Source organism: Bubalus bubalis, chromosome 9 (assembly GCF_019923935.1).
Source record: "Bubalus bubalis isolate 160015118507 breed Murrah chromosome 9, NDDB_SH_1, whole genome shotgun sequence".
NCBI lineage: Eukaryota > Metazoa > Chordata > Mammalia > Artiodactyla > Bovidae > Bubalus > Bubalus bubalis.
In genome coordinates, this window is record NC_059165.1 from 41,717,308 (window position 1) to 41,734,388 (window position 17,081).

At 46.1% G+C, this 17,081-nt stretch overlaps 1 protein-coding gene across 2 annotated transcripts in view; it reads left to right on the forward strand.

Moving 5' to 3' along the window:
• ADAM19 (ADAM metallopeptidase domain 19) overlaps positions 1-17,081 on the forward strand; it is an 89,698-nt gene that overhangs the window by 62,084 nt on the left and 10,533 nt on the right. The window contains exons 9-21 of one of the 2 annotated variants that reach the window (XM_025292331.3): positions 617-783; positions 2,728-2,812; positions 3,481-3,620; positions 5,534-5,711; positions 7,490-7,579; positions 9,220-9,415; positions 10,662-10,770; positions 12,008-12,212; positions 13,194-13,271; positions 13,390-13,498; positions 14,537-14,681; positions 15,530-15,602; positions 15,894-16,118. In XM_025292331.3, coding sequence (XP_025148116.2) covers positions 617-783; positions 2,728-2,812; positions 3,481-3,620; positions 5,534-5,711; positions 7,490-7,579; positions 9,220-9,415; positions 10,662-10,770; positions 12,008-12,212; positions 13,194-13,271; positions 13,390-13,498; positions 14,537-14,681; positions 15,530-15,602; positions 15,894-16,118 — 1,800 coding nt within the window. Of the gene's footprint in view, positions 1-616; positions 784-2,727; positions 2,813-3,480; positions 3,621-5,533; positions 5,712-7,489; positions 7,580-9,219; positions 9,416-10,661; positions 10,771-12,007; positions 12,213-13,193; positions 13,272-13,389; positions 13,499-14,536; positions 14,682-15,517; positions 15,603-15,893; positions 16,119-17,081 lie in introns of both variants that reach the window. The other variant, XM_025292330.3, reaches the window with a different exon arrangement.

The following is a 17,081-nucleotide window of genomic DNA, read 5'->3' on the forward strand; positions in this document are numbered from 1 at the left end:
TTACTAAAAAATATTACCCTTAAAATGGGTGGATTCTATGATGTATAAATTATGCCTTAATAAAGTTGTTTTAAATATTCATATACAAGAAAACTTTTTAGACATATATAAAAATAAGGCCCATGAAAGGAATTGGGTGGGGTGATTGTACCGGACACATGAGTCAAGGGTACTTGTTACAGATGACAGTGAGGCTTAGCTCTTGACCAGCTTAGAAAGTTTCTTCCTATTTTAAAATGAAATGTATCTTCCTGTCTGTTCTGCCTATTAACTGAGCCCCACTGTAGGCTCATGTGTAATAGCACTGGTCCTTTCTCCACTAAGAGCCCTGTGCATGTCTGAAAGCAACTCTGTGCCCTGTCTCAGTCTTCGTTTCTCTCAGCTAAGTCACCCCAGCTCTGCTACCAGAGGTCGAGCCTCTCTCAGGATGTTGTGCCTCTCACAGGCTGTCCCTCTTCTGAGAAATCTGAAGAGCAACACCTGTTCCCTCCTCCCCTGGAGGCAGGTAGAGAAGAGAAATCTGGAATCTGAGCTCCGCGCACTTGGGCTGGGAAGGGGTTCATACTCGCGGTGGTGCCGACAGATGACACTGTGACTTTTCTGTGTGTGTTTTCAGTTTTACCGATCCTTGAATATCCGGATTGCCCTCGTGGGCTTGGAAGTGTGGACTCATGGGAACATGTGTGAAGTTTCAGAGAATCCGTACTCTACCCTCTGGTCATTTCTAAGCTGGAGGCGCAAGCTGCTCACCCGGAAGAACCATGACAATGCACAGTTAATCACGTAAATAGCCTTTTCCATGTGTGTTGCCTTGCCCTTGGCTGCAAAGCCCCTGCTCCCAGCGCGTGTGCCGTCTGTCCTTTCTCCCCAGTGTTGACAGTTGGCTGGACTAAGCTATCCTGACTCTCTGTTCCAGTACCCAAATATTCCTCAGGCATGTGCTCTGTGCCCAGTATATTCAGGAAAATACTAAAAAGCCCGAGTCATAACAATTCCAAGAAGTGTTTACAACCCAAATTAGAAAATTAGTGCCTTAGACATATTTCGCTGAGTCTCTGAATCAACTGGGTGTGTATTTGGGAAGTGACTGACTGTTCGTCATGGCCGCTTTGAAACAGACTTTCTAAGGGGCTCACCCTGATCTTCATGGTGCTTTGTTTTAGTGCAGGAGTTGATCTCCCCATGCAGGCGCAGGAGAGGGGCCTCCTCAGCTTGTCCTTCATGTCATTCCCAGGGTCTCAGGGCCAACTGCGAGGTAGTCAAGTGGCAGATGATGCAGGAATAGTGTGTTTGAGGGGAGGGAGACATGGGGTATGAGAGTGGTTGTGTTGGAGTTTGTTCAATCCTAGAAAGAAAAGAACAGAAACCGATGGGGGTCATGGTGGCCCGTGACAGTCCCCCATGATGACAATCTGGTATTTATTAGTGCTGACTTCCAAAGGTATTCTGAGGAAGTTACAACAAAAAGCACATACATAATAAAGCCATTTTTTCCTGTTCCCTAAATATCTCTGAAACAACAATCATTTAAACCTTTGTTTACACTTTAAAAGAGACCGAGGAAATAGCTCTACTAAAAACCTGAGATCTTGCTTCTTGATGGCACACTTACCTAGGAAGAGTCTTTGACTACCAAAGCTTTGGCCTGATCTTTGAAAGTCTGGTGTCCTGCTTTGGGCAAGACCTAGAATCCAGTTTCCAGTATAACTTCCTCAGTGCCATGTCTGAGTTTATCAGACAATCAATAGGACTTCCTAGAGATTTGCATGTATTTTTTTTTTTTTTTGCAGATTATTTCTCTAAAGATAAATCTGCATTGAATTCAGCGAACATGTGTTAAGCACCCGCTGTGTATCTGATTCTAAGCTAAGTTCTCATGATCCCAAAATAAATAAGATAGTCTTGGCTCTCTGAGATGTCATGGACTATATAAGAAGGCAAACACAGAGATATGAAAGCATGATGTAATGAATTTCCATGTAGATCCTTTAAATAAATTTCATGGTTTGTGGCATGCACGAAAACACCGATATTTTATTCATTTCTTTGCCCCTGTGCTAGATGCAGACAGCTGAGAAAAGAGTGTATTAAACTAGGGGAATGTAGCTGGCTGTTGGCAGATTAGGGTCACAATCGCAAAACAAAGGCAGAAACAGCTCATTCTTGCACCCAGCTGCACTCTATCCCGATGGGACACATCTGTTTCCTTGGCCCCAGAGTGATTCAGGAATGAAACATCAGCTCCCACAGCTGCTGCCCTGACCGCTCCCCCCACCCCTCCCCCGCCATACACATACCACAGAGCCAGGGATATGGTGGGGGACCTTGACAGCTGGCGGAAGTGGGCATGATTCACTTCAGCAGTAGAACCTGTGCCACCCTTCCCTCATCCCCACCCTCTGACCTTTTCCTCTGTAGCAGGAATGGGATGCAGCTTTGCAAGCCCTGCCCATTTCCTTCCAGGGGATGGGATTATGGCCGTACTGTGGGAAGAAGTGACCTTTTGCTTTCTTTTTCTGTTTGTCTAGAGCGGTGGGAGAATAGGTGAGAAGAATTGAGAGGTGTGGTGACCTGGGAATTGTTGTGTTGGCTTAGAGTAGCAGGACCTCTTCCCTTGGGAATGATCTGGGACTGTCAGCAGGGCCAAGGAAGGCCATGATGGCTTCTGGGCACATGGGAGCAACCCCCTCAGCCCCTACCCTAGTCACCTCTCCTTCCTTCCCGCAGGGGCATGTCCTTTCATGGCACCACCATTGGCCTGGCTCCCCTCATGGCCATGTGCTCCGTGTACCAGTCTGGAGGAGTCAACATGGTGAGTCTCAAGCCATTATTAATGCTGCAGAAAGTGGAAAATTGCCTTACAAAATAGGAGGCCATCTTCTAAAAATATTGTGTATGAAGTATTATAGGAAAAAAGGTTGGACATAAAGAAGGGAAGTTTTTTTTAAATTAAGGTATTAAGTTCTAAGAGGTGGAGGTACTAAGGGATGAATTTTCATTTACTGTCATTTATCCCCAGTTCTCAAACTCAGGAGAACCCTGAAGCAATTACATGAATCATACATCACTACATCTCTTATATGGTCCAGACCAGGGCTGACAAATTATAAGATACAGAGATAAAAATGATTTTATTTCAAGCCTCGGGTTCTGTGTATCTTTATGGAGCAAGAGCCTGTCTCAAAGTCACAGTTAGGAAATTATTGCCTTCTTTTGAAGTTCTCTCTGAGTTTGTGAGAATGTTTGTGCTATTCATTTCTGGCCTGTAAAGTAGACAGCAAGGAGGCCGCTGGGCATTTATCTGCCAACCTCTCTGTCGACCTGTGCTTACTGACAGATGCTGCAGGGTACTTAAGATCATAGACTTTAGTCCCTGAGCCTGTATGCCCAGCAGTTGTGTTATCAGTGGAGAGCTTGGCTAAGGAAAAGGCAGGGCTGCAGAGGGGAGCTGTCTTTGACCTGAACTCTCTCCCTGAGCAGGACCACTCTGAGAATGCCATCGGCGTGGCCGCCACCATGGCCCACGAGATGGGTCACAACTTCGGCATGAGCCACGATTCCGCGGATTGTTGCTCAGCCAGCGCGGCTGACGGTGGGTGCATCATGGCTGCTGCCACCGGGTGAGTCAAGCGGGAAGCTGAGGATGGGGAAGAGGGCAGAGCTCGAGAAGCCAGTGCAGACCAAGTGTTGCTCCTGGCCCAGGGAGCCTCTGTTATACTTCTTACATGGGCCTTGAAGAGAGAAGGGGAAGAAGACCAAGAAAACAAATGTTGGAAGCAGCACAGGTTTCTAGCAGAAACTTTGGTGTGGTAGAACCTGTTGTTATTGTTTAGTCCAACTCTTTGTAACCCTATGGACTGTAGCCCACCAGTCTTCTCTGTCCATGGCATTTCCCAGACAAGAATTCTGGAGTGGGTTGCCATTTCCTTCTCCAAGGGGGTCTTCCCAACCTTGGGATGGAACCTGCATCTCCTGCATTGGCAGGCAGATTCTTTACCACTAAGCCACCAGGGAAGCTGATGAAACTTGAGATTCACTTAATTTCTGCCTCGGTGGTCTTCAGCTATAAAATTGGTCTGACCATATATGTCTTTTCCACTTCACGAATTTTTGCTGAGAACCCATTTATAACAGTCACAACCCTTCATCCCTTCATGTGAAGGAAGTGTGATCAGGGCTGTCACACCTAGCCCTGGAAGCACTGATGTTGCCTCCAGAACAAGGAGAAGGAAGGACAGCAACCCCCCACCCCACAGTGACTCCTCAGGGGTTTTACAGGCTGCATTTACCACAAGGAACAGGGACAAGGCAGCTCCATCTCACTGTAGTTCTGAGGGGTCTTTAAACCAGAGCCTTTTAAAGAGAACTCTGAAGTTGCTTCAGAGGACTTACAGTCAGTGTCTGGACTCACACAGCAGAGAGCAGCAGGTTCTTCAGGGAACTGAGTCACTCTTCAGAAGGCATCATGGTGGGAGCTTGTGTTCCTCCTACGGAAAGCCACTAGGGCCAGCTCATGCTGCTCAGGGAGTGGTGTTGCTGTGTCTCTGAGAGGAGATGCAGCTTGCTTGGTGTTCCAGTGTCTTCTGCTCACTTCGTGGAAAAAGTGTCACACAAAGGATGATGTCGATATGAAAGAGACAGACAGCTCCATGGTTCGTGCTCAAATCTCTGCTCTTTGAACAAGGTTCAAGCTCACTGTTAAGTCCACCTCTTTCTCTCTCAATCTAAAAATCTTATTTGTAGACAGGTGGTTGAGAGAGTTATGTTAATTACTACAATTTGTTTTAAACTGTTCAGACAATTTAGTAATTTAACAATTTTTAGTGACAAGCTTTTTGTGACATTCCTGACAACTGAAGGAAACCCTCTGGTGTCTAACCTGTACTTGGTTTAGGTAATTGGGATCAGGATAACTCTTCCTCTGTACACCCAGATCATGGTACCTACCTGTCACCAAGGAGTGCATGACTTCTGATTCTTTTCCCCAATAGCGGGATGTAGGGCCTTTCACACTCTTGTGATACAGACCATGTGTTTGTGAGTTGGGCTGTTGAGTTTGGAGCACTGCCTGCATCGTTAGAACAGAGATCAGATCACTGGCCCAACAAAGAAATTAAACCCATAAACTTGGCCTTTTTTGGCCTGGTCTTCTGTTCTAAGAAAATCTCCATCTAATATCAGCTTCAGGAAAAGTTTGGGTTGGCTGAAATTTTATTCCGCTCTAAGGCTCAAGAGACCTATTGTAACATACTAGTTATCCTTTATTTATTGCAACTCCTTCATGGAAAGGGCTGAAATCGTTGCATCGGATTCTCAAATAAACTCTCCATGGAGAGAAAGGGAAAAAAAAAAAAACATTATGTGGTGGTTAATACTTCTTAGTTCATAGAAAGTTAATGTACAGGTGATGTTCTTAGGGGGCAGAATGTATGTGCATGGGCCTGTGGGGGTCTGAATCCAGCTGGAATCAGCCTCATGGGCGGCAGCTTGATGCTCAGACCCCCAGCTGATTCTGCCCTGGCTCTCCTCTCAGGCACCCCTTTCCCAGAGTGTTCAACAGATGCAACAGGAGGGAGCTGGACAGGTATCTGCAGTCAGGCGGGGGGATGTGTCTCTCCAACATGCCAGACACCAGGACGCTGTATGGAGGCCGGAGATGCGGAAATGGGTACCTGGAAGATGGGGAAGAGTGTGACTGTGGGGAGGAGGAGGTAAGGTGTCATGCCATGTTAGTGGGAGGGGAAGAATTTACAGTGACTTCAAATCTCAAGGTCAAAGAGCATGTATCTGAAAATTAGTCACAGGCATTTCCTACATACACGTGGAGGTCAAAGACCCCATCACAAATAACATGTGGGGAGTAAGCCTTAAATATGGACCATTTATGTAGATTCTCCCAGTTTGAGGTTGACAGTATCTGTGTCCAAAATGCAGGGGAGTTCTCCTTGTGAGCATCTGATCTATCCAGAAACCACAGTCTTGGCCAGTGGAGCTACAGATGGCTTCCTTGGCTGTCCACAGCTGGATACACGAACTTCAACCTGGGCATTATGAGGATACTTAAAATAACAAGCTCATGCTCTTTGACCTGTAGAAGAAATGACTGAAAGGGGATGTAGGAAGTCCTGTCAAGTCTGAAAGGGGCTTCTAGGAGGAAGAAAGAGCAGAATTGGTGGTGTACAAGCCCTTTCCTTCCTTCTGATCTTCAGGATGAATATAGTAGGCATATCATAGCTCTGTCACTTCTAACAGATGCTAGCAGTTCTGCAAAAAGCAGAACTGGATAGTTTCATATCTATTTTATGAAGCATGAAAATATGAACGTTAACGTGCAGAACAGTTTGTGGGAGAATGTGTCAGTAGTCTATGCATTCAGAATAAACTCTGGGGATGAGATTGAGGGTCTGTATATGTGGGTAAAGACTATTTGCTTTTTTAATCTTCTCTATGGTTTGACTTTTTTAAAATGCCAGCACATAACTTTAATAAAACAAGAACCATTTAAAGGCTTCCCACCTGCACCAGCATGAGTTCAGAGAGATCGGCCCAGACCCTTCAGAAAGGAGAGAGTTGTGTTATCATGGAGGGCCCAGTGAGGTTAAGGGGCCCACTCCTGAGTGGGCTTGGCCAATGGCTTATATTCAGAGCAGTTTCTCCTTCAACAAATGAGTATGTGATACTAGGTCATGTGTCGGGGATAGGAAAATAAATAGGTAGGAAAAAATAGACATGGTCCCTGTCCTTATGGGGTATATAGTCCAAAGCCAGAAACACACATTGACCAAATAGCTGCAAAAATGTATAAATACAACTGTGGTAAATAGCAGGAGAGCCAATAGCATGATGCTAGGAGTGTATGTAACATGAGGGGAGCTGCCCTACTCAGGTGGGGGGGACTCGGACCCTACACTCGAAGGCGGAGGTAGGAGTTAGCAAGGGGCACGAAGAGGGGAAGGCACACTTTAGCTAGTGGGAGAGCTGCGCCTTGGGGTGGGAAGACGCCTGGTGCGCTAGAAGGGGAGGAACACAGGTCCGCCTGGATCCCAGGAAGACATGGTCTCTGGATGTTGGATTGGGGATGAGAAAAACAAATCATGACATTTCCTTATAATGTAGTACTATGCTAAAAATCACATTTTAGACGAATCCATGATTACAAGGAAAAGTGGGGGTAGTGTGTTAAGTTTAAAAGTGGTATGGTTACTGTGATTTTGTAAAATAACTATATGTTTGTAAATGTGTCAGGATGCAGTTGTGTCTAAGTTGGATGTTACTGATGATTCTGCTTATGTATATTCTCTACAATATATACATACTATCTTAATGATAAAGCTATCAAGTGGTGTTTTGGGTAGAGATTTCCCAGGGAGCTGGAGTTCCAGGGGCACATGAGGTGGGATAGGGGGTAAAGGCCCCTCCTCCTGCCTTGTCTCCCATCTCCCTGCTCTGCTGCCTCGGAGGCTCACGCCCCCTCTCGCTGCCTCCCCAGGAATGCGAGAACCCCTGCTGCAATGCCGCTAACTGCACCCTGAGAGAGGGGGCCGAGTGTGCGCACGGCTCCTGCTGTCACCGCTGTAAGGTAAGGGGCCCTCCCTGCCCAGGGTTCTGACCTGACAGTCCGAGGCTCTGCAGGGGCTGATGGCCAGATTCAGCCTCAGTCCTGGGGAAGTGGTGGTGTCAAAGTTAGCCAGAAAGAGCCTTTGAACAAAGTTTCCCTTTTTCTATATTTGACGTCACTGAGTTCAGATTATCCCAGAAGGCTGTGTGGGACTCCTGGAAAGTGGGAAATTAAAAAAAAAAATGTCCAGAGAGAGTAGGCTTGATTTTATTTGGCATTCATAATATTCCTCATCACAGTTTTGATTAACATTAAGGGATTGCTTGTTAGGTGCCAGGCACAGTGCAGAGAATTTTATATGTGTCATCTCATTCAGGCCTTATAGAACACCTATGGGGTTTATGTTAATATCCTCAACTTAAGATGTAGAGACTGAGGCTCAGAGGGTATAAGTGACTTCTCCAGGGTTAAACAGTGAGGAAGGGGCTGAACCAGGTTTCTCTGACTCTGGAGCCCACATTCTTAGTATTGATTGGAAGAGCACATCATTTTTACCGCAAATGTTACTATAGGTCTGCATTCTCTTATCTATAATTCTGAAATTCAGGAAGTTCTAAAAACTGAAAAAAAAATTTTTTTTAAACTCATTTGGTGGCAAAATTGGATCTCAATTGACATAAATCAAATTATAGTCTTTTTTAAAAAATAACACTTAAAGCAAATAGTGTATTTCATTGCAAAAACATTAGTGTGTTTGATTATAAGGTATAATCCTAGGCCTTGATGCTGGGTTATGTAATATACATATGTCATGTGTATGTATATATAGAGAGATATACACATATACATATGTATGTACCTCTGTGTAATGTCTGCTTTCTCAAATCTGTGAAGTCTGGGGCCCATCTGGTCCCAGGGTTTTAGATTGGATCGTGGACTGTGCTTCCACCTAAACTCAGACTTACCAGTTGCCCAAGGTGTGCTATTTGATCAGGTTATTTCATCTGCAGAATGGGGCAAATAGCAGTATCTAGCTCATGGACATTGTGAGGATCTCATGAGATGAACACGTGCAACATACTTAGCCTGGAGCTTGACTCGATAATGTGGGTGTATTATTGCCAGAGTGCTTGTGAATTCAAAGATGCATGAATGCTAGTTTGTGTGTGAGTGTGTGTGTGTATCTGTACATATATACTAGTGGGCTTTGCTCTTCTGCCACTTACTAACCATGAAACTTTGGAGACATGCCTCAGATTTCCTCATCTATAAAACAGGGATAATTATATTACATAGGACTGTCATGAAGACTAAATGAAATATTATTTGTCCTGGGCATTTAAATAGGAGCTCCATAAAGTAGCTGTTATTACTAAAGCACTTAGTGAACTGTAAATAGTTGCATAAATATTATTTCTTACCTGATTCTTAAGACTGCTATGTAGAGCTAACATTTGTAAAACCACCTTGAAACTAAGTGTTCGATGTTTCATGTTAGATGATTTATGGTGGTTTAAGCTAATGAGGTCACGTAAAAAGTGCTCTGAAATAATGGTAAGGGATTTTCTGTTCCATGGGAGTGATGCTCATGAGCCCTTGCTGGGAGGATTGAGGACAGGTGGGAGATTGACTTTATCCCCCCTTCTTGTTCCTCGGCTCAGCTGTTGGCCCCGGGCACACTGTGCCGTGAACAGGCACGGCAGTGCGACCTCCCAGAGTTCTGCACGGGCAAGTCCCCCCAGTGCCCCACCAACTTCTACCAGATGGACGGCACCCCTTGCGAGGACGGCCAGGCCTACTGCTACAATGGCATGTGCCTCACCTACCAGGAGCAGTGCCAGCAGCTGTGGGGCCCTGGTAAGGCGCTCCCCAGGGGGCGGGTCACCCTCCTTCCACCCTGCTGCTTCCTAGCCAGCCTCCCCCTTCAGACACTCTGGATTGCTTAGGATCAGGCTTTACAAGAGCATCTCCAGATATTACCCTTTTTATCCCCTTGCCTCAAGGTAGACTTTCAGCAGGAGGCAGTACACAGTATTCTTCCTAGTTCCTTGATGCTTTAAATTCTCATAGTGAGTGAATGGATAAGAATAATCCAACAAAACAGGTGGACGATGGAGCTGTGAGCAAAGTATCAACTATGAGATGGGATTTTTTTTTCATATATCATATTGGAAAAGAATGAAAAATTAATATAAGTTGGCATGATAATACTGTAACAAGAATAATAGTAATATAGTTGTGGAGAAAACCATATTATACATGTGGGGAAACAGATGTGTACAACCCCAGTGGAAAGCAGTTTGGAGATACCAGAATTTTAAGTGTACCTGTCATTGGACCCATCCATACTACTGCTTAGGGATGTGTCCTACGTTTGTATTTGGCCAAGTAGATTTACAAGGATATTTATTACAGCACTGTTAGAGCAGTAACAACCCATAAATCCTTCAATAAATCCTATCAGTTAAGGTAATTCTGGTGCACCCAAATACATTGGGACTCCATAAGCTGAATAAAAGGACGCAGCTCTGTATGTACTAAGTAAAAAAAAAAAAATGTGAATAGACTATGTGGCCATTCCTTATTGGATAGATTATCTCTAGAAGATACACAAGAATTGTATCTAGAAGGTGGAGATAAAATTATCTTTAGAAAATACACTATTAATTGATTGCTTCTCCAGGTTTTAGGGATGTGGGAACTAGAATGACTAAGTAGAAAAAACTGAAAAATGTATTTTATTCTTAAAAATCTTCTGCAGGTATTACCTTTATTTAAAAAAAAAAAAAAAAAAAAAAACAACATAACAAACACCTGAAATGAGAAAGGGCTTCTTCATGAGAAAGAAGGCTTAGCACACACACCTCCCATAGATATAAAACCTCAATAAAGTGTAAAGAACTGATATAAAACCTTTTTTTATGAGTAGGTCTTGAGAAGGTGGGGGTGGACTAACAGATAGGGATAAAGAAAAGGCTGAATATTCCCTTCCATAAAACTTCCTTACTTCCTGATTTTGCCAGGGGCTAGTTCTGTCCTTTGGGGGCTTCTGACTTCTACTAAAGTTGGCTGGTGTGCTGATAAATGTTTCTTGCCCACCCAGGAGCCCGGCCTGCTCCTGATCTCTGCTTCGAGAAGGTGAATGTGGCAGGGGACACCTTTGGAAACTGTGGGAAGGACATGAATGGGAAACACAAGAAGTGCAACATGAGGTGATGACCATAAGGCAGACCCCATGAGATGAGGATGCCAAAGCAAGTCCTGCTCTTTCGTCACTCCCACCCACTCATCCGCTTGGTTGGCCCTAGAGGGGGCCCTTAAGTAATCTCTTGCAGGCCCTTTTGACAATGCACCATTCAGCCCTAAGGAAGTCAGAGGGAGGGTGTGGATGCAATGCTTCCTAGAAGGCTGGTCACATTTCCTTTTGGGACCTTCTTATACTAGGGCAGCCCGTCAGCCCTCTTGGGTCATTTCCGCAGGGTACTAATTATACCCTCATCTGAATAGCCTGTCATTCACCCAGTCGTTCATTCATTTCAACCATCCATCCACCTACCCACCCATCCACTATCTATTGTGGATTTACCATGTGCCAGACACTGGGCTGAGTACATGGAACTTAAGAGGATAGTGTAATAATGGAAATATGGTGGGAGCCACCCAACTCACCTTAGTGGACTGAAGTGGTTTCCCAGAGGAAGTTATGCTTAAGCTGCGATCTGGAGAAAGTATCTATTTGAACAGGATGAGGAATGGTGCTGGTACATGGTCGAGTGTCCCAGGCAGAGAAATGAATAGAGAAAAGCTGGTGGTAGGAAGAATTGATAGCAACTTGATATAGTTAAAGTATAATGTTGGGGTGCAGCGGGGTGGGGGCGGGTGTGGGGTGCGCTACTGAGAAATGAGCCTGGCTAGTTGAGCAGGGACCAGATCATGAGAAACCTTGAGTACATGGCTAGGGGAGTTTGGACTTTGGCTTGAGAGCAGTTTGGAAATTAGGCCCTTGTAGGGCAAGTCTGGAGCAGGGAGACCAGTTTCCTGGTGTCTAGGTGAGAGAGGATGGTGGTGTGAACTTGGGTTGGTATATAGGACGGAGGAGGGAGGTCAGGGATGACACCAGGCTTCTTCTGGCTGCAACACCCGGCTGCTTGGGGGTACAAAGAGCATAAGGGGTTAGGTTGCTCAGGTCAGGCAGTTCTTGCAGTAAAGGGGACTTCCCAAGGCCAGCCCTCTGGCTACATCTACTTGGGAATAAAGATATAGCATCCTATCCTTGGTCTAAGACCACACAGAGGAATTCTGGCTGAGTCCCTACAGCACACTCATTGCCTTTTGCCTCTTCCCCATACAAACCTGCTGTCCCAGTTGAGAAAGATTGAAGCTCTTTGGTGTCCCAGCTCTTCCCTGTCTCTGATTCCATCTCCTTCCCTCCTCCTCTCTTGGGCTCAGAGATGCCAAGTGTGGCAAGATCCAGTGTCAGAGTTCCGAGGCCCGGCCCCTGGAGTCTAATGCAGTGCCCATCGACACCGTCATTGTGATAAATGGAAGGCAGATCCGATGTCGGGGCACCCACGTCTATCGAGGTCCCGAGGAGGAGGGTGACATGCTGGACCCCGGCCTGGTGATGACTGGGACCAAGTGTGGCCATAACCACGTAAGTTCCTTCCTCCAGCCTCACTTAGCCTCTGGGTTGCACAGGGCAGTGATTGAAGTGGGAGTCTGGGGGAGGATGCCTGGGTTCAAATCCCAGCTTCCCCAACCTCTTTAGCCCTGTGGCTTACATTCTTTATAGAGCATTCTATTAAGAGCAAGACCCACCCCATAGAATTGTTGTATGGATTAAATGAGATAATCCCTGTAAACTGTTTAGAAGGATTGGCTATTATATCTCTTTTGTCCTCATCATTAATTATCATATGAATTATGAAATGGTCTAAACTAGGAGTCCGGAAAGCCTGGGGTGGCTATCTGAGAGTTAACTCTGAGAATAACATTGTAAAACACATCTGAAGCACTCGGTGTGGTACCTGGCACAAAGTAAACAGCTATCACCATAGTCATTATCTTTAAGTATAATGTTTAAATTAGTACATATTAATATACAATTAAGTAACATAGAACCAATATATAGTAATATAAAATGAAATCACACATATTTATTATATGGGCTTCCCAGGTGTGGCACAGTGGTAAATAAATAATCTGCTTACCAGTGCCAGGAGATTCAGGAGACTCGGGTTCAATCCATGGGTCAGGGAAATCCCCTGGAGAAGGAAATGGTAACCCAGTCCAGTATTCTTGCCTGGAGAATCCCATGGACAGATGAGCCTGGTGAGTTACAGTCCATGGAGTTGTAAAGAGTCGGACACAACTTAGCAACTAAGCACGCACGCACATTATATTATTATATTTTCTTAAAATTTAATATTTGTTGTTTTCTCCCTCATTGCAAGAGAAATAGCAGAACTTAGTTAATTGTCATCCTGTCCTTGAATTTTTAGGTTGTTTTTATCACTATAATAACCTGAAGCAGGCTGCCTTTTTGAGTCCCATTATGTTCTGAATGCAAAACCTCAGTCTCCTAATCCCAACCAGTGTCCCTTCTGTTGTGCTGACCGGTTTCTTCTCATTACAGATTTGCTTTGAGGGGCAGTGCAGGAACACCTCATTCTTTGAAATGGAAGGCTGTGCGAAGAAGTGCAACGGCCATGGGGTACGTATGCTGGGGGTTCTGGGGCTCCTCTGCGATGATGTCCATAGGGGCAGGCACTGTGGGAAGCCAGAGCTCTCTAGGGTGCTGACACCTCTTCCCTGCGCTGCCCTTGCTCCAGGTCTGCAACAACAACCAGAACTGCCACTGTTTCCGGGGCTGGGCCCCACCCTTCTGCAACACGCCGGGCCAAGGGGGCAGCATCGACAGCGGGCCCATGCCCCCCGAGAGTGAGTGGCCGGCCTGCGTGGCTCCTGCCCACCTTTGTGAGGAGGGATGGGTGGCATAATGCAGAGGAATAATAAGTCAGCACTGTCATCCTGATTTTTATAGATGAGGGAACAAGAGGAGCTGAGTGGGAGGAGTGGCCCAGGCTAGCAGCCTGGTGTGGGGCCCAGCTCAGTTGCTCTTCCTCTGTCTCTGTCTCTCTCCCTTCTGTTGAGGAGCCTGTTCCTGCTTACAGAGAGATTAAGACAGACCACAGGTTATTGAATAATCCATTCTATCTGGGGGTCAGTGGTAGCAACTACCCCTTCTCAACCACTTAAAATTAATCATGAACCTAGGGCACATTATAGTGACTCAGATGCCCTTTGATGGACAAAGCTTAAAATGAGGAGCTGGAAACTCAGAAACGTATTTCAGGGATTCTAGCTCTTTGGTTTCCAAACTTTAAAAAAATAATAGCAAAAAAAAATTTTTTTTTTTTTGAGCAAAATCTTTCAAGGAAGAAACCTCAATATATAAAGCAGTTAAAAGTAGTGTGTCACTGGTCTATATATATTTTGTACATTTAGATTTATAATTCATGAGAACATTGAGGCGAATTTGGTGAAACCAAATGTGAAATTATGGATTATGCTTCTAATCTTAGATCAATCTATATGTCTCAGTGTTTTGTGGTTGCTTTGTGTCCAGGAAAATCATGATTTAGGCAGAAAACAAGTGGTAAATAATAATAGAGCTGGAATAATAGAGCTCCTTACCTTATATGAAAAGGAATGCTTTTCAATTAAGCAGAAGTAGCTGGAGAAACTTTACTGTGAAGTCTCTGCCAAGCACGTTGACCTGATTATTGAAGCTAGTGATATTAGTGACTTCCCAGTGGGACATAGTATGTGTTTTTTTGTTATAGTTTTTAAGTTAAAATAAGTAATACAAGGTAAATGAAAATCAAGGATCTGAAGAGTATCTGGAACATATTATTTGAAATCCACTGCTGAAGCCAACTACTTCTAAATCTGCCACTTGGGTTCTGTTTCTGGAAGGCGCTGGTCCTGTGGTCGCCGGAGTGTTTTCAGCCATCTTTGTGCTGGTGGCCCTGATCATGATGTATCGCTGCTGTAAACAGAACAACAAACTGGGCTACCTCAAGTCCTTAGCCCTCCCTTCCAAGCTGAGGCAACAGTTCAGGTATGACGGGGTGCTGTGAAGGATTTGAGGTCTACTTGGGGGTCACAGCTTTCTGAAAGCAGTGCCTGGTTTTAGAAAAAGAAGGTGGTGGTGGTGGTGGGTCTCATTTAGTTGGAAGGCAAATGCCCAGTGCACGTTACCCTCTCCCCTTCTGCTACGCTCCATGACCACAGCAAATATCACTACTTGATTTTTATTGTAAGCAAGCTTGATTGAGCCTGGTCATCACTTCAGAAGCCTTCTCAGCAGAATGCCCCCAACCAATTCAAGCTGGAATGTGAAATGAAATCTATCCTGTATCTAATGGATTTTCCCCCCATCTTGGAGCCCAGAAAGTGAGGCAATAGAGGAAAACTGACCAGCTCAAGTCAATCACAGAGGTGGCTAGACATCAACTTAAGACAGAGAGTAATTTTTGTCCTAAGTAATTCATTCCTGTGGATATTAAAGATGTATAGTCTCCAAGTCCTCTGTTATAAATCATACTTTTTCCAGAGGAGATTTTTAAATCCCAGGTCCTCCTGGAATGATGCCTGAGGGAGATTGGTTGATGGCTGGTAACATCCTTGTCTTCTTGGGGGAGAAAGGTCTTAAAAGGGTGAAGAAAAGATACTGAGGCACACTGTGCTGTATATGAGGCCAACTCTCTTTCCTTGGGAGTTTTCCACTGGCCACTGTCTCCATGCCGAGGGAGCTGGGCTTCAGGAGGGCCAATCCCACTTCCGCTAGAGCAGATTCAGGGACGACTGAGCTGCTGGCTGGCCACACCTGGGTCAGGGCGAACTCAGGCAGTGACCTTCAATGAACAACCTGTGCTTCTCCTTCCTTATTACTAGTTGTCCCTTCAGGGTGTCTCAGAACAGTGGAACAGGCCATGCCAACCCGACGTTCAAGTTGCAGACACCCCAGGGCAGGCGAAAGGTAAGGGCTTTGCACCATGAACTTTGCTACTTTGACCTTCTCTCTTAGGACTGTGCTAGATTTTTCCATAAGCATCTTTGTGGGCCCCTTGGGATTGGTAATAAATGACACTTTCTTGGCCTGAGAGATGGTCAGCTGGTTCTACCATCCTCTCATGACTTTAAAAGTTGCATCTGACCTCCGGGATCCGAGGTCTTTGTTCGTGCCAGTGGGACACCCAAGGCCACCCCCAAGTTTTTAAGTGCATTAAGGGTTCCTGTATCTCAGGCATTCCTCGTCTTATGCACATAGGTGACCAACACTCCTGAAACCCTGCGGAAGCCCTCCCAGCCTCCTCCCCGGCCCCCTCCAGACTACCTGCATAGCATGTCACCACCTGCGCCATCGCCAGCACACCTCAGCAAGGCTGCTAGAAACTCCCCAGGGCCCAGACCATCAGTAGAGAGGAAAGAATCATCCAGGGGACCGCCCCCAAGCCGGCCAGTGCCCCCCGCCCCTAAGTGCATCCTCTCCCAGGTAAGTGGCTTCTCAGCAACCCTGGGTCAGGAGCATCACTTGTCAAGCCATCAGCCATGAGGAATGATGGAGGCTGGGAAGAGAGAGCTTGCTGAGTCCTGGGCTGGCTGCCCTTTCTGCATTCTGGTCCATATTGGGCAGAATGTGAGGTGATGAGATGGGGAAATATGCTACAGAGCACTTCCTCCCTGGTTGGCCTCTTCTTGGCAAGCCGGCACCCATCTTCCACCCCAAATGTGCATGTTCAGTCAGTGTTTCAGTTCCCCGTGGTCTTTCCCTGTCTGCTGGGCCTTTGCAAATGCTGTCCTCTGCCACATACACTTTCTTCCCTTTGCACCAACATCTCGTGTTCATTCTTAGATCCCCTGTTAAATGCTGCTTCCTCCAAAAAGCCTTCTCTGACCCCCAAGCCCAAGTTTGGTGTCCCTGCATGTCTCTCATCATAGTACTTATTCCACCACGTTGTGCCGATCAGTACCTTGCAGTAGTCGGGAGGTCTTCCTGAGGGATGTAGGGTGATGCTTTGCTCATCTGGGGGCAGGTCAAGGGGCCCGGCCTGGGAGGGGTGGGCAGGGTCTGGGCTGCCCCCCATCACTGGGGTTCTTTAGAAGCAGAGCCATCCTGCCCGGCAGTCTGTTTACCCGGCGTGTCTGTGCTCTGCTGGCTCCAGCTGTACCTTCCGGCAGGAGTTCCTACAGCACAGACACAGATGTTGGGTGGTGGCCAGGCGTGGTGCCTTCCGGAACCACCTGTGTTTTACCCTCAGTTGGGGTAGGGGACTTGCCCATTTTCCTCCTGGGACTGTTGTTCTTGGGCATGGTCCAGGGGGCTCAGGCTGTCCCTGTCCCTAAGGACTGTTGGCTCCAGGTCCTGGGGTCCCTGGGACGTTGCAGTGTCATGGTTCAGCAGAGCCAGGAGCAACAGGTTTGGTTCCCTGGTGATGCAAAGCTGCTGCAGTGTATG